Source organism: Anarhichas minor, unplaced genomic scaffold (genome assembly GCF_050575085.1).
Source record: "Anarhichas minor isolate MPS153535 unplaced genomic scaffold, ASM5057508v1 ptg000011l, whole genome shotgun sequence".
In the NCBI taxonomy this organism is placed as follows: domain Eukaryota; kingdom Metazoa; phylum Chordata; class Actinopteri; order Perciformes; family Anarhichadidae; genus Anarhichas; species Anarhichas minor.
The window spans coordinates 8,216,124-8,233,257 of NW_027466457.1; the positions used below are offsets into that span (position 1 = coordinate 8,216,124).

General features: G+C 41.2%; 3 protein-coding genes across 3 annotated transcripts; 1 reads left to right on the forward strand and 2 right to left on the reverse strand.

The window, feature by feature from the left end:
* Positions 1-1,292: 1,292 nt before the first annotated feature.
* Positions 1,293-4,830, reverse strand: fads2 (fatty acid desaturase 2). Its single transcript, XM_076089928.1, has 12 exons — positions 4,621-4,830; positions 4,223-4,333; positions 3,664-3,861; positions 3,475-3,576; positions 3,278-3,403; positions 3,129-3,189; positions 2,971-3,047; positions 2,731-2,828; positions 2,432-2,528; positions 2,263-2,342; positions 1,577-1,702; positions 1,293-1,344 (listed from the first exon to the last, which is right to left on the reverse strand). The coding sequence occupies exons 1-12, from the start codon at positions 4,828-4,830 to the stop codon at positions 1,293-1,295; spliced, it is 1,338 nt and encodes a 445-aa protein (XP_075946043.1).
* A 4,795-nt stretch (positions 4,831-9,625) lies between these two features.
* Positions 9,626-10,810, forward strand: lrrc10b (leucine rich repeat containing 10B). Its single transcript, XM_076088731.1, has one exon. It carries the CDS (start codon positions 9,626-9,628, stop codon positions 10,808-10,810), a length of 1,185 nt encoding a protein of 394 aa, XP_075944846.1.
* A 2,152-nt stretch (positions 10,811-12,962) lies between these two features.
* Positions 12,963-16,116, reverse strand: saxo4 (stabilizer of axonemal microtubules 4). The gene is made up of 11 exons (XM_076088735.1): positions 16,041-16,116; positions 15,642-15,765; positions 14,467-14,629; positions 14,310-14,355; positions 14,060-14,160; positions 13,835-13,900; positions 13,635-13,724; positions 13,483-13,548; positions 13,285-13,379; positions 13,063-13,167; positions 12,963-12,981 (listed from the first exon to the last, which is right to left on the reverse strand). The coding sequence occupies exons 1-11, from the start codon at positions 16,114-16,116 to the stop codon at positions 12,963-12,965; spliced, it is 951 nt and encodes a 316-aa protein (XP_075944850.1).
* Between the last annotated feature and the right edge of the window lie 1,018 nt (positions 16,117-17,134).

Sequence of the window (17,134 nt, forward strand, 5' to 3'; positions counted from 1 at the left end):
TCAATCTTCTGCTAGTTATGACCCACAGTAAAACATACTGAGATGTTGTATACATTTTTAATTGTATATTTATTTTGTATCACCCAACGTGTATGTATTCCAGTGTTTTCTTATCTAATTATGTTGCTTTTGGTTTTCATTGTCTCATTAAATGTTGTTGTCGTATGAACAGAGGAACATTATGAATCAATGCAGTTTTGTGTGTGAGTGTGTGTGTGGGAGCATGTGTAAGCACAACATGCATGTAATGTATATATTTGTATGAGCAGTGTTATCAATGTTTGTGCGCATTGGTGATATTCCAGCTATTTACTGAATGACTAGATCTTAGCTATCGCATATCTAAATCTGTGCCAGAATGTTTGACACAATTTCTGATATATAGCCAATTATTTTCATATTACTGTTTTACAGGTATAATAAATAGTAAAACACACTCTATGTATGTCAGAAGTATAGTCTCATCCTGTTGGTAACTGCAGAGCAGCAGTAGGTATTAACATGAATAATGTTGCTGATTATAATCAGAATTCAAACAGCGAGAAACTGTCAATAATCTTGCATGAAGTTATTAATTAGTCAATGACAGTGGGACGCTGTGATGAATGTGTTTTTATGCAGCATGATATGTTGCAGTGTAAACTGCACAGACACAGGAATGATGAATATGTGAGATTATCTGATATAAAATAATTAAATGAAGATTTAGGTAAAACATTCAAAGACGGTTGTAAATATTATGGGACAAAATTGTTTAAAAAGAATATTTAAAAGGAAATAAACTTGGCAAATATTTGATATCACATCTCTTTTGTTCAGAATTCTTGTGTTTGTCAATAATAGCAGAGGTGGATAAACAGTCAATACATTTCCTTTATTTTATACTGGAAGATAAGAACAAGAGTTGCAAGTAAAGAAGTAAGTTAAAATTAAGTGCAGTAACTAATTAATCCTCAATTACACGGGAGTTGTAATTTGTCCGTGTAATTGTCTCATTTTATTGCTCTGCTTCACATGATAGATAATGAAAATGAAATACCTCACAATCAGTTTTCACAATTGTATATATAACACCATACTACTGTTGGTCAAGACACTGTAAGGCAATTCAGAGAAACCCTGTGAGCACTAAAGACCCGAATCTAAAAAAGTGAACTATAACACCAACACTAAAAAAGATCATTCCCACACTATCAACTGGATTATAAAACCAAACAGATACAATCAATGTATGATGCAGAAGAGGAGGAAAACGTCACTCCCTGTAGGTACAGTGCAGAGAATTAAAGTTGTCATTTATGGAGATATGCGTCAAGCCAGAGGTCGCCTGAGTTTTTCAGTGATCTGAAAGAAAAATGAGAACAAAAATACAAACGACGCTCTTCAGGCAAGCAATTCATCACTCGACAATTAAGATTTGTTCATTACAATACAATCTCATTCTATCTTGGTTATTCTGCCAGTTGCACTTTTGAGTTCATGCCTTTGTTTAGTCAGATGCAAACTGTTGGGAGTTTTTAGACAACCTCAACGTGTCTCATCCCGGCAGTAGACGATGAACTATCATTGGACTTACCTGAAAACATCAGCGAGGCCTTGCCACATTGTTTTCACCTGGTAAGGAACGCCATGTTTCTCACACAGTGCGCGGACCTGCGGGGCCACCAGGTGGTAGTTGTGGCGTGGCATCGTGGGAAACAAACTTCAGAGACAAAAGGGAACAGAAGGTCACTGCAGTCCTAATGTTTATATTTTTACAAACTACAGAATAGTTTCATCCTTTCTCTGTTCATTTCCTGAAAAAGATCATGTTGTGTTTTGTAGTTATTAAATGCACTGGAGGTCCAGAAATGTAACTCTTTGAAATACAGTTTTCCCTCCAGTCGCTGAAAACCTATTTTCTTTCAACCACAGTTCCTGCATGAAACTGTTCAAAACAAGGTTTGTGGATTATCGAGAGTAACTGGCTCAGGATCTCTGCTGTTGAGTTTTTCATATGCATTTTTGACGCTTTGAGCACCACAAGCCGACTGCCATATAGTCTCATTATATACAGTATATATTGGAGAGAAGACAGACATCTCTACAGTCAATACCTCCAAAACATCATCAGCTTATTCAACTCTCATACAGCATGATGTTTATGTTGTACAGTATATAGAAAGATTGTTTCTCTTTTAATTTCAGGACCTTTTGTCTGTTTTTCCTACAAACTTTGAAACGATGAACACATGTTCTCTTTAGACTCAATCACTGACTTACTGGTGTTCGATTTGAAAGTTGAGGTGTCCGCTGAACCAGTCGTTGAAGGGGGACTGCTCGATATTACAGGTGGCGTGTAACTAAAGTAGAGGATGACACAAAAGACGTGTTAATACATCAGCAGCACGTACAGCTGACTGTGCGGACTGTTTGACAATAAACCAGATACCTGCATGGACAGCCAGTCCTGGTGCTTCTCGTGGTCGATGTTCATCGGCAGATGATTCATTTGAGTCACCCACACAAACCAGTTGCTCTCCAAAAACCTAATACAAGGCAACACAAGACAAGTGACTGAATAATGTGTCACACCATATGATCGAGGTGTTGTAGAAAAACGAGGTGTCACTTCATAATTCTTTATAAAGGGTTCACACGCTGAAACTAATGGGTTGATTTAAATTAAGTAATTTATTAAATATATCATGATGGTAATATGCAAGTGTATGTTTGGACTGTGGTGTTTACCTGACGAAGCTGATGAGCACCACTGAGCCAAACAGGCCATACATGGGTACAGAACAGCAAAGGTAGCGCAGGTAGTAAGACAGAGACCAAGCCAGATCCTTCATAGAGACAAGAGGGTTAATATGATCTTTGTTATCAAGACTCAACTCTTATCTTTACCTAGCTAACATGTATCCTGACATAACCTAGATAAAATGCTCATATAATCTGCACTGTACCACACAGAAGACAGCATCTTACCACCCAGTCGTGGCGGGAAATCATGGTGCGAATTATCTGAATGTGGAAGTAAACTGGAATGAGAAGCGGCGGTCCAACTAAAAAAGAGAAAAAGTGAACTATTATTCCTGTGAAGTTTTCATAGTTTCACCCTTTTTAAATGACTTTAGGAAACATACCAAGAAAGAAGTACTGGTGTTGGTGGTGATAGGGCATATATTTGATCTTTTTTATGCCGTACTGCAACAGAGAGGAAAGTTAGGATGAGAAGCTGGTGAAAGATTAAATACCACATGTTTAAGAAAAAAAAAACACATGAGTTACTTGCCTCAACCGGTTGAGTTGCTCCAACTACGAAGACGTGCAACATGTTGACATCAGGGTCCTTACTGAAGATGTTGGGTTTGGCGTGATGCTGGTAATGCCGGTGATTCCACCAGTTGGCTGATGCTCCCTGAGAAAACGATCCTTTAATATCTGTAAAATCTTCAGAAAACAAAATGAGCGATTGAGAATACCAATTACCTTCAAATGGCCGATGGCAAACTTGTGCAACACGTGATTCCAGCTGGACTTCTTGAAGACAGACAGGTGGCCAAAGTCGTGCTGCAGCCATCCAGCCTGCAACTACAGAAGAGGAAGAGTAAACGAGCATTGACTTAAAGTTCGTCAACTATAACGGCACGAGCGAAGAGATGATGATGTTCGAGTCACCTGCGCAGTCGCCAGCATGACGGCGCTCAGAAAGGTCAGTGTCCAGCTAGTTCCCCAGACCCAGACGATCAGCCAGGCGAGGGCCTCCAGCAGCAGGATGTGACCCAGGTGGAGGCAGAAGAACAAAGGCTGAGCTTGAAACAGACCCTCGCGCTCCACCTTCGCACGTAAAGTGTGGAAATCCTGTATGATTGTCGCCTGAGAGCAGAGACGAAGAAATACCATTGGGGGTTCAAGAAAAAAAAGGGATGTTCTCACAACATTTGAAGGGCGTGCAGCTTTACAGTTTTAGGACAGAGATTCAAAAAAGAAGAAAGAAAAACAAGGCATTAAGGCAGTTTGAGTTATTTAACAGCTAAAGACACATGAGTGTCCAGAATCTCAGATGTTCCCGAACACTGTAAGACTCATGAATAACAAAACAGATGTGTGAATGGTCTGACCTACTCCTTTTCCTCAGGTGTTTCTGTACGAGGTATCAATCCAGCCGTGTTGTCCCACTGACACCATGAATAATGAGATGTTTATTTTTACTTGAAGAATCTGAGACTGATCTCACGTTTTTGTTTCGGTCCTGGCTGGGCTCTGTCGCTGCCAGCTCTCCAATCAGCAGGGGCTTCAGAAACTTTCGCACAAACTTTACATCGGGATGAAAAGCAGTGAATGCCTCCTGGAAAACAGAAATGAGAAAGTAACCCAGGAAATAAAAAAACGTTTGCAAAATGTGTTTTAGAATTTCAAACTTAGTGTATAAAGTAGACAATTCTGGTTTCAATAGTTGTGCCACAAAAAGCAGTTATCTGTGTTTTGGCAATTACAAAAAAAAAACCTGTAAATTAAATCATTTGAGAAGCCAAAAAAGGCTGGAAACCACTGGTTTAATATTCAATAAAGTGTTGGAGAACAGCAAAAAGCCTCTTGTATTCTCAGGAAACGTGTTGAAATATAAAATATTACCGTGGCATCCTCTCCAGCATAGTGGCTGATGACCCGGATCCCTCCTGGGTGCCTTTTGGCCCACTGAGTAATGTTGTAAACCTTTCGATCGATCACCAGCCACTGGTCATTCCTGTTGCAGTGGCTCTGCACCTCCTCCCAGGTGTAGAAGCCACCAGCTCGCCCGCTGACCTGCTCTCCTGGCCCCGTCAGCTGGCCTCCGCCTCCCATCCTCACTGCTGTCTCTGGCCTGGGTCCACCTGCACACTAAAGGGCCAGTCAGCCACAAACTTTGACACCTGGATGTAAAAAGAAGAAGAGGTGTGTTGAACGCCCCTCAACAGTGTCACTGATTGAGCAGAGGGAGCAGCATCGACAGGAAGAGGGTTTTAACCTGTTGCTCTGTTTACTTCGACCACCCAGCTGATTGTGACACAAGTGAAGTCAGACAAAGAGCAGAGCAACCTCTTCACCAATAATTGATGATGAAATACGACAATCAGGAGGCAGTCGGGGAAGCAGGGTGGATTTTCACATTTGCATCATTTGTCTGTATCGACATTAACCTCCAATAGCTTATACATATAATGAAATATATGCATATCCTCATATAATGAAATATCGAGAATAATCTATATTTAGCGTGTAAGCGCGTTTAGGTGCGACTATTCTTTTTTTTTTACAGCAGCGCATGTAAGCAAAAGCCGCAGTTTATCATAATAAGCGGTCAATGTGTAAAAACAGGACACAAAACAGACCCATCAAACCACAGACAGTTCCTCCATAAACGTTCATCGCCGGCGTATTGATTAGTTGAACAATACTCGCAGATAGGGGCAAGCTGGAAAGGCCCGCTACATGAAGATGGAAAATATTTCACACTTACAGTATCCAGATTGTGGCTACTCTCCCCGGGTTTCAGTCACATCAACACACTAGTTCACTTTATTTGCTCCCGTTTCGTTTAGACTCATTTCAAATAGTGAACATCACAAAAATGCATCCTCTCGTCTTGCCTAAAAATGTTCATGGACTCATTCACCCACTCACAGTACAAATTCCGAGCCGATCATTCGAGGGTTTCTGGGCCAATCGGTGTACAGTATACCCTGGACCGCTGGCTGATGTGTAATAGGCTCAACAAGCAGCTCGTCCGATTGTCACACGGTCTCGTCTGTGCGCTCACACGGAAAGAGTCGCCGTTAGAGCATCCTCCATTACATAAATGTATTATATTCATATGATAATTAACAGTGTTATTTGGTATTATCATTGTACAATAATCAATCTATCTGTCTGTCTGTTGGTTTATCCGTGTCCTTACCGCATCTCAGGTGGAAGTTTATTTAAATTTTTAATTTAATTTAATTTTAGACTGACCAGCATGAAGAGATCCTTTGTCAAAGTGAAAACAGATCTCTACAAAATGATCTAAATCAATCAATCTTCGTGTCAATGTAGTAAGACAATAAATGGCTGGACAACTATACCTTTAGAGATATTTATAACAATATGAAATGCTTTTTGTGTTAAAGGAATCAACATCTGAAACACTCTTCAACGGGAAAAAAAAGTAACATGGTTAGTTTATTGTGATGCGTTATTATCTTATTATTAACAACGTAAAATGGGCTATATTAAATGACATATTATGAAATAGGTGTGTTGCAGTTCCCTCCGCCACCAGCAGATGCTGCAGATGTGTTCCTTTAATAAGACACCTTCCTTGTCCTCATTTCACCCCGAGGATGCAACAACACAGCAGGTATCACTACAGTCTCCTGTTGCATCAGAAAAACATGCAACACTGTAATTCAACCCAAATGAGATTTTTCATTATTAATGATTTGATCTTGGATGTTGGAAAATATCCATTACTGTTTACATTTGTTTCAGTTTTTAAATTTTTTAGTTGTCTTTCCCATGCTGGCCGGGTCATGCAGTTCTTAATCTGCATTCAACACATTCACCTCAGCAGTCACATCCAGTCACCGCCCGGGGTCTCTGTCTTTCAGTCTGCTGCTTACAGTCCATTGTGTCATTTCAGGGTCGTTTGAATGCGATGCAGAAATTTGCAAATCAGCTCTTTTGGTTCTCAGCATATCAGACAGGATTATCCTCAAGCAGCGCGTGGCCTGTCTCCCTGTTTGTCTGCTTCTTCTGCCACAGCTCATCAGGCTGACAGAAGCACTGCGCATCTGACCCCAGCGGCTTTTCCAGGCTTTTCTTCAGTATCACAACCAACAAGGCATGCAATCAATCAAAAAAAGCATGTCTGCTGTTGTCAAGAATTCAACAAAGTACATAAGTATATTTTGTACAGTTTTGAAGTAACTTGAGTATTTCTATTTTGGGAGACTTTTCACAATTCTGCATTCAAACAGACATACGGTATTCTACTTTGTACACTACATTTAACCAACGGATAACACTTTAGTTACTTTTTTAAGATGAAGATTTTACATTCAGGTCCTTATTAAATATGATGCATTGCTGCAGATTAAACAACCCGACAACACATAACGTTGTTTCAGTCTATGCACCACCTTCTACTGCAGCAATAATACGATTACTGTATGCATTCATAATTTCAGAAGAGATGCTCATTCATAAAGAGTACTTTGACCTTATGTAAATACATATTACTGCCAGTACTGCACAGTGTTGGAAATTGTATTCCGATATTTTGCTCAACTAAAAATAGCAATAATCTCAATGGAAAAATACTGCTCTAAAAGTAAAACATCCTGAATTCGGAAGTAGAATTGAAGTAGTTTTTACTACAGAACGTTCTACTACTTAAGTAAAAGAACACTTAAGAAGCAAAAGTACTCATTCGGTCCAAATAAATGCAATATAAGGTACATTCCCCCTGATATTGAATTGAAGTACAAAGTACTTACGCATAAAATGGAAATCCTCAAGTAAGTACCTCAAAATTGTACTTTAGTACAGTACTTGAGTAAATGTACTCAGTTACATTCCACTCTTTGCACCATACTCTCAGTATGCAGTTGTAATGGAGTATTTTGGCACAGTCTTAACAAGAAGAGGATATTATTATATTATAGAGGATAGTATTCCTCCACTGGATCAAGTTAGTTTGTGCTGTAACTGCTGCTGTCCTGTTATCTAAAACTTGCTCTGGGCTCATCAAATTTTGGAGCTATTTTTAGAATATATTTTAGTCGAGTCACATTCATGACAATCCAAACTGCAGTATAGTGGGCATCTCTCCATCCATTCATCCATCCTCCTATCCAGGTGGTGAAGTACAACTTTTACTTTGTTGTTGACATTTGGTGGGACTTTTACTCAAGCATACTGCTTATCTGATTGTCAATGCATCAATACGTCTTACACTTGTCTCAGGTTGAACACTGTTAAGGGTTAGCAGCAGTTTAGAAGTTATTTTTGTGTCTGTTCTGTGTCAAAGCAGAAATTCCCACGAAGGCTGTCGTCACAGCTTTTTAAGTGGTCTATAAAAACCTGCTGTGTTTGTAGTGTCTAGTGTTTGATACAAACCAGTACTAAAGTCACCATCTTACGGGAACAAGCTATAGTTCAATACATATTAGTGCATCACATCTATGTTTTGTATATTACTTTAAATGTACTTATAATTGTGAAATAAATGTTGTGGAGAAAGAAACAGAATATTTTCCTCTGAATGTTAGTGGAGTAGAAGTATAAAGAGGCATAACATGAAAATATTCAAGTAAAGTACCGAACATTGTACTTAAGTACAGTACTTGATGCACTCAGTTTGTATTTTTGGTCTAATTTGAGGCGTAAGGGCTTAAACTGTTTATCTCTTATATTAGTGCAGACAGTAGGCTACAGTACATCACATGGCCACTGTGATGGACATACCATATATAAAAAAGGACAATTAGGTGTAGCGGCCTTATTACTGCACAAAAACAAGAATAAACTAATTAATTAAAATTGAAATCTACAAAATAGGGGAAAACGTTTTGATATTTATAACCCTGAAAATGCAGTTTTCTTTAAAATTGTTTTAATACACATGTTAAAAAACACAGTTGATAGGAGAGAAAGTTTTCTTATACTACTTTAAACACACACACACGCACACACAAATACACACTCCTCCTCCCCCCCTCCCCCCCCTCCCCCCACACACACAGACATACACATTCACACTCACTCACTGACCATGTGATGTGAATGCCCCCTGCTCCGGTTACAGAGGGAGGGAGGAGGGAGGCAGCAGTACAATGTAAACCTTCCCACTGATGGAGAGAAGCGGCCAACATCAGGAGAGGACAGTCAGTCACTCAGTCAGCGCTGCAGTTTCCCAAAATGTGCAATTTCCTTCTCCAGCGTGGATTAGAACTCCGGGAGACCTCGGCCTCTAATGGGGAGCAGCCGCATTAACTAGTGGACACACTTCCATTTACTGCTTTTCTTTGCTGCCGGCCAGGTCACTGAGCTGCGCACGCACCGTGGGCTTATCCACCGACACCCGGCAGGAGGAGGGACATTAAACGGAGTATTTAGAGTCCTAAAGTGGCACCTCTATCCTGTTCTGATAGCCAGACCGGATCACGTGGACAGGTGACCTGGACGTGTACGCTGCACGTTATCTTTCTCTTAAAAGCCTGGAGGAATAAAGAGGACAGGGTAAGGACTGCAAGAACTCAATTTCAGCACAAAATTCTGCTGTATTTTTGTTGAGCTCAGCTACCAGCAGCACTATTACTATTATTATTACTCCTACTACTATTACTATCATTACTATTACTCCACACTTTGTTAGATATATTCAACTGGTGTTTTCTGATGAAGCGGCAGATGACGTGACGAAGAGACACCTGATAAACTGCTGTGGCATGGCTGCAAGAGCGTTAATTGGTCCGGACCGTGATGCCATTTGCGTCCGGTGGGTTCAACAACAAGACAACATTCGCTCCCAGGCGGAAGGCTAACTTGTCACGGACACTACCTCATCAAATGACTCTGTCCTGACTCACATAGGAGTCAGGGGGCTGCAGGCCACAGCATGGGCAACTCCTCCAGGAAGGGAGAGGGAGAAGAGGAAGAGGTGGGTGCGAAGGATGGCGAGGAGGCCGATATCACAGAGAAGAAGAAAGAAGAACCGGTGGAGGTGGAGGCAGAGCTTCCACTGGGGGTGGAGGAGTTGTTTGAAAGTGGGGATCCCGTGCTGGACTTGAGCTACCGTAAATTTAAGCGGTTGCCGTCGCGTGTTAGTGGACTGATGCATCTGGAGAAGCTATATGTTTGTGGGAACCGCCTGCGCACTCTACCGGACAGCATCTCCCAGCTGCAAGGTCTGCGTATCCTTGCCCTCGACTTCAACAAGATGGAGGATGTTCCTGCTGCCGTCTGCCAGCTCATTAACCTCACTCGCCTCTACCTGGGCAGCAACCGGCTCATGACCCTCCCGCCTGAGCTGAGAAACCTGCAAAGTCTGCGCTGCCTGTGGGTGGAGAGCAACTACTTCCAGAGTTTTCCACGGGAGCTCTATGACCTGCCCAAACTCAAGTCCCTTCAGATTGGGGACAACCGGCTGAAGACGTTGCCTCCTGACCTCTGCCGTATGGAGGCTTTGAGGGGATTATGGCTCTATGGGAACCGCTTTGATACCTTCCCCAAAGTCTTGTTGCGCATGGAGAGTTTGGAGATTTTAGATCTGGACCGCAATAAGATATCAGAGTTTCCCAGCCTGAAGCGTCTCCACGCCCTGCAGCTCTTCTCCTACGACCACAATCCAGTGGATGGCCCTCCTAAAGTGGGCAAGGAGGTGCTCGTGGTTGGGGAAGGCGCTGCAGAGTTCTTGGAGGAGCGCGAGGCCAGGAATGAGAGACGAAAGGCTGCAGAGGAAGAGGCCGAAGAGTTGGCTCTGGCAGGAGAAGAGCCGGTGATTCATGGCATCCTGAAGAACAGCAGCTCCAACTCAAAACAAGCTGTGGTGACTGTAGAGGACGCAGACGTTAAAGAGGAGGAGCCCCTGGCAAATGAGGAGGAGGAAAACATGGAGCTGCCCGTCACTGATTATGACGGAGCTGAGCTTGAATATGATGAGGAGGGGGTCGAATATGAGACGGAGGAGCTGATATGTGAGGGAGAGGGGTTTGAGTATGAGGGGGACGAGCTGGAGTACGAGAGGGCTCAGATGGACTATGAGTATGAGGAGGACTCGGGGAGACAAGATGAAGGGGCATGAAAAACCCTTCATACATCCAGACTCAGATGATCTGCAGGCAGGCGGAGGTGGATGACAGAAAAGAAGCTGACACAACAAATTAGCTGTGCTGCTAATTGCTAATCTAGCGTTAACTGTGAAAATGAATAAGCAGTGAGGCATTATGAAACTGTAAACTGACAGCACCTGTGACATCTGAATCAGCAGCAAATGACCAAATCAGAGCAGGACTCAGGTGGTGTGTGTGTGTGTGTGTGTGTGTGTGTGTGTGTGTGTGTGTGTGTGTGTGTAAGAGAGGTGTGCGGGTATTTTACATTAGGGTTATTTTTGTGTACACCATCTTCCCTTATTAAATATTAACTCAGCTGATGAAGTTGGTGTCAATTATTTATGGGAAAATATGTCATAATTGGGAACCAGTGAACGTTTACTTCACCGACACACTGTAGTATTTCCACATATCATGGTCAGTGTCTGGTTTATGTGCCAGTGCACCTCGGCCTCGACTCATTGCTATTTTTGTAAACCGAGACGGTGTGTGCGCATGTAAATGTGTGTATTGGATTTAGATTTACAAAATATTTATGACGTGCTAAACACAACCCCCCAACCCTTGTCAGTGTTGTGTAAGCAGTCCTGTGAGTGCCAGTTCCAAGGAAGAGAGCGAGACCAGCAGGATTATTAGAGGGAGGAATAGTTGGGGTGCCTCACCATAAAAGGTAAGTCCATAGGGAGGCTCCAGACATGAAATAGACTCACAAAAGTATCAAGCAGGAGGTCAGCAGGTCAGAGATTCGGGTCCGTCATGACCTTTGTATACTCCTTTTTGTCGGTGACGGCACCTTTTCTACCTCCGTCTCTAACATGAAGCAAGTCCGGCCCTTGTTCTCCTCTCATTTCTGCACTCATTATTCATGTCGGGCTCCTACGTAATCCAATCTCCTTTCCCTCCACGTATCTCCTTCTCACATCTCATTGAAAGAGTGAAATATTTATCCCAGCGTTGAAATATTTATGCTCGTACTCGTGTGGCAGCGTGTCTCGACTCCTGCGTCTGTGCTGAGGGAAACTTTTGGAGAACAGACTCAAACTTTTTACATATAAAACCATTAATTTTACATATATGTAAGGCTATTTGTGTTATGTCTGGGGCCGCAGTTGATGATTTTTTAATTATCTATTAATATTTTGATAATTTTCTTGATTAATTAATCGATTGATCCAGTGGATATCAGAAAAAAGAGAAAATTGCCCGTCACAGTACACTAGAGAGCAAGTTGATATCTTCAAATTGAGTGTTTTGTTTGACCAACAGTCTCAAACCCAAAGATATTCAGTTTACCAAAAACATTGTTATACTGTTTTTTGTCAGCTTAAAAAAGATATGAAGCAATTTTCAAAATCATTCAAAAGTTTCTGTAAATCTGATTATTTTTATCATTAACTAATTTGGCAACATTTTCTTAGCTAACAGGTTAATTGTCTTGTCTTTAAAATGTCATAAAACAGTGTAAAATGCTCATCACAGATTCCCAGAGCCTAACGTGACATCTTCAAATGTCCTGACCAAAACCCAAAGACACGAAATAACTGTAATTTTGATTAAAGACAAAGTAATGCAGCAATAGCTGCTTTGCTTGATCAAGACTAAGGCCCCGATCAGACAATGTGCGTTTTTAGCAGCTTGGGCGGCTTTTTTGTAATTGTTTTCAATGTGATTGAAGCGGTTTTGCTCCGCTTTTGCGTTGTTGAGCTCCTCGCGTTTTTCCGCGCATGTATAGTAGGATGGAGCTACAGTATAAGACACATAATGTGACCCTTTTGGACACTCGATCCTCCAGTGACAGTGAGTCAAAGACAATGCATCATCTCCTTCACTGCCTCTTTGGCCGTCACACGACTCACTTCACACAACTGACTGGCAGCTTTTCAGCTCACACAAAGAGGACTTAACAAAGAGATAAAGTGAGCTATTTTTTGACAGGACTTTTGCAAAAAAACACAGACGAGGGAGTTCTGAAGGCTTTCAGGATTTGATCATAACAATATGTAATAATTACACACACACATCCGCAGTTTTGTTTTCTGCACAAATCTCCCAGAGTACAGTTTTAACAACAAACTCCACATTTTATTTGCAGTCATGCAGGTACCTTCTCAGGTGTGAGAAGGTTTAGCCCCTAAAGATGAACCTGTGAAATAAAAGTAACTCATATGAGTCAAAGGAAACATTATGCATGATGGGACATCATGTGTGCAGCTTGTTTGCGTACCTGTCCATGTCTCGACGATTGTAGCTGTTGTCCCTTTTTCCACTGATAATTCCTGCACAAGTGTGGCCAGATTTTGACTTTTCGTAATCGGCATCATGACAAAACCTGGAAGAAAAAAAATCATCATTCTTGTCAACTAAACATGTGCTTGGATGTTATTCTGTACTGTTTGATACCCGTTAGCTAACCTCGACATTATCTGAAGATATCAAACACACTTACGTCCTTTTATAATGTGTGTTGAAGTGTGAACAATCAAACGGTGTGTTCGGAAAAATCTGGTTGCTTGAAGCATTGAGAAGAAATCCTGTGGGCTCCTAGAAAACATAACAACAGGCTAAAACAACTGATAACAGCTCCAAACACAGAGGTAATATTGATCACAGGAAGAAAGAAAACTACAAGATAAAAGTATATAACCTTTTTTCCAATGGACTTTGTAGTTGGTGCATTACTTTTAGTCCATGGTGACGGCAGCAGGGAGGTCTAGATGAGCAGAGGGAAGAATGTTTAAAGTTAAAGTGATATCATTAAAATCTGCTACAGCTGACTGGACGGGGATCAATACTCACTGGGCAGGCCAAGGGAGCGATGGCACCTCGAGTGAATCCTGTTTCTCGAGACAAATGGCTACTGCACACGCTCGGTCTCGCCTCAGTGCCCTGAAACACAAGCACGGAAAGATGCTGTTAAACCTTACAGATTCTAGAAAACAATATTACAAACTGCATCCTTTCAAACAAGTCAGAGTGGATGAGGTCTGTGTGCCAACCTGCAGAAATGACGGTGACACAAAGTCCCTTTTCATCACTGAGCTGTCAGTCTGGAGAGGTTCAACCTGAACATCAGTCAAAAAAAAAAAAAGTAGATGTTACATTTAAGAAATAACTTATTGTACAGTATGTAAAATATGTACTGTGTACTCACTGTGTGATTACGTAAATATAGACTAATAATACTGATTTAATTTACAATAATGACTATTTAGTAATCTTACCATGCAGCTTTTCTTCTCCACAAATGTGTTAAGTTGAAGGTCTGTTCCTTCAGTGAAGCCACTGTCTCCTGGCGGACCCACAGTCACATGGTTCTGGAAAACTGGAGGTGTGAGAGTGTGCACATATGCAAACGCCAACAGGTCATGAGAAGTTTACAATTATTAGGTTTTGTCTCTCCCCAATCATCTATTTTCTGTTTGTTGTCTTTAACCTTTAAAATCACAAAAACATGGGTCTTTATTATTCTACCTGATGGTGTGAGACGATGTGGCACAAACACTCTTTGGTATTCCGTCTGAAGAGAAATATTCATGAAGACAGATAATGAGAAATTTACCACTTCTTATTCATGCACATGTGACGCTTCTCGACATCTCCGAAGTGTTGTTATCTTTCTGTGTCTTACCTTTTGCTCCATAGTCGCTGTTTTCGGAAGACTCCTCAGCTGATGGAAGCCGCTGTCTCTGGACTTGTTAATGAGGTTTGGCAAAGACCCCGTATAATCAGACAGGATGTGAGGTTGGTAGTGTTGTTTAGTTTGAGACATGAAACTGTCAGATAACAGGAGTCTGCACACAAAAACAACACAACTGTGTTTGAGGAAACAGGCTTTTTGAAGCTAAGGACGAACTGTAGTTTCAGTGACAGCTTAATCAGTTCAGGCAGTTGGTTTACAAAAATGAAAAACACCACAGAAACGTTGCTATCAAAATATTGTTGTACGTGTCAAGTCACCCAAATTACAAAACCTACACGCTGTCTTGTATCTAGTGGTATCGAGCTATGCAAATAGCTTTAGTTTTACTTGCCTGATTAATGATTAAGATTACCTGTGAGGACTCGGCATGAGTGTGCAGGGCCTAAAGATCCGCCTCCACCCAAATGTAACAGAGGTCAATAAAGTTATCTATATGTGGGGGTCTTTGCATTGAGAAAATGAGATTTAAAAACAACAATACTAACAGTAGTTATATAACAGGGACTATTTATTTTGTATAAAGTTAGTTCAAATATTAACGGCTCAATCTGTATATTATCACACTTAACAGGGACATTGTTTCTGTTTAATCAAATGTTGAAATAAATTGAGCACGACATGAGCCTCCATTCACTAGACGTATATCTTAAAAGCCCTGCACACCCACGGTAAATTAACCCAGGTGTTAATCACTGATTGATTAGATCTCTTCTCAAACCTGTTAGGGAGTCCAGACAGTGCTTTACTGACGTTATATTGAACTCTCCTGTTAGCTTTGTTGCACCTTTTAAGGCTGAACCAATATCACCGCTATAATAGACACTTTGACTAGAAGGAGAAGCTCAGGTGTTACCAATAACATTAACGATTGTGTGCGCTGACACACACACACTCAGTGTACTGACAAAGGTGTTTTCACTATCATTTCACTCTTACTTACTTATTTGGACATAGCGTTTGGTAATTCACAAAGCTAAATCAGCTTCCACCTGACTCAACGTCTAATCAGACATGATTAAAAAACACATGTGTAGGGCTTTTGAAATAATAATCAACTGGTGAGCATCTCAGTTTGATTTTCATAGTCCTCACCTGACACTTACCCAAAAGCAGGGTTGTCAATGTGGTCCAAACTGGGCCTGTAATATACGGCTGGTCTCTGGTTTGATGTGTAGCCCGTCACACTGGGATGTCCGAGATGAGAGGTGAAAGTCACCCTGCCCGGGTCTGAGACAGTCATACAAATACTGGCCATCAGAAACCTAATCTGAATCCCAATGGACGTTTTTCACAGCAGTCATTTTCACTATAATCATAAAAGCACAAGTGAAATCAACATTGACGATGGCTCAGTTTCATTAAGTGTCCCATTAAGCTATGATCATACCAGGGCCTCCCCTAAGTGGAACGAAGCTAATGTTACTGAATACATCTGTGCTTTTGCTACTATGACATGTAAGCTGAGACTTTTTGACTTCCCCCCTCATCGTGCACTCTCTCACCGTAAGACGTGTTGTAGAGTTTGACTGCGTTGCCGGTCAGTCGTCCCCTGCTACCTGTTGCTCCAACAGTCGTCATAACTATCCTCCTCTGCTCAGCCACCCGTGACTGCTGTAATGGAAAACTCTCACTGACGCCGGTGATGGATGGCAAAAATCCTCTGGGCATGTGCACAGTGCTGTAACCATCAACAAAAGCAGCAAACAATGTGCAACTCCTTTGTTTTTAGGTTTGACAGAATCCAACAGAGCTCTCTGAAAAAGTGATTACAGAGCCTGTAGGAAATAATGCAATGAGTGCTCCCTTTATCAAATGCTGTTTGTGGAGGAGAGAAGGTCAACAGCACTGCAGCACAGCTACAGATATCAGCTCTATTTACACCAGATTTAAATTACCCCCGAAAAAAAAGAGCAGATTCACTTAACTCCCCAGACGTACCTGCAATGCTCGTTGCTCACCTTTCCGTCTCGTGGTTTAGGTAAACAGGTCTCTGTTGCTAGGAGAGGCAGCACCAGGGCTGATGAGTGACTCCAGAGAGAAAGGTTGGCTGCTTACATCATTAGATAACGTTTCTACTGTAAATCAGGTCGATGCTTTATTCCTTTAACACCTGGCCTCTGCAAGTTATTTGATCACTGGCAGGAGTTTCAGCCAATCATCAGCACTTCTAGATTTATATTTAATTTAATGTTTATATTTAATGTTATCTAGTCTTCAGACACACTCGAAGGCAGCAGGTGGTGTTCAGGTGTCAGCCTTCTGAATCATAGCAATAAATATACTGAAGATCAGCCTCCTACTCATTTATCATCTATTTGTTTGTTTTTAGTCCATATTTCATCATATTACGGTTACTTATTTAATTGGAAACACTTCATAATAAGAATACAAATCCCATACTTAAGAAATGTAATTATTGTTGCATTAACAAATTATTAATGACTTAATGGGATTAGTTCACAGAATGATCCAATCAATGTATGTGACTATGAATTAACATTCATTATTGATTACCTATTAAGTTTGAACTGATCACTATCATTTATTAATCATTATTACTGCGTTATGGAGGAGGAGCTAGTAAACACTTATCTTA

Coding starts and splice junctions, on each gene's coding strand:
- saxo4 (XM_076088735.1), bottom strand. CDS start 16,116: ATGACGACTGTTGGAGCAACAGGTAGCAGGGGACGACTGACCGGCAAC. Junction 13,901..14,059: donor TGGAGAAGAAAAGCTGCATG/GTAAGATTACTA, acceptor ACTGATGTTCAG/GTTGAACCTCTCCAGACTGA. Junction 13,168..13,284: donor AACACACATTATAAAAGGAC/GTAAGTGTGTTT, acceptor TTTTTCTTCCAG/GTTTTGTCATGATGCCGATT.
- lrrc10b (XM_076088731.1), top strand. CDS start 9,626: ATGGGCAACTCCTCCAGGAAGGGAGAGGGAGAAGAGGAAGAGGTGGGT.
- fads2 (XM_076089928.1), bottom strand. CDS start 4,830: ATGGGAGGCGGAGGCCAGCTGACGGGGCCAGGAGAGCAGGTCAGCGGG. Junction 3,404..3,474: donor TTGCCATCGGCCATTTGAAG/GTAATTGGTATT, acceptor TCGTTTTCTCAG/GGAGCATCAGCCAACTGGTG. Junction 3,190..3,277: donor GAGCAACTCAACCGGTTGAG/GCAAGTAACTCA, acceptor TCTCTGTTGCAG/TACGGCATAAAAAAGATCAA.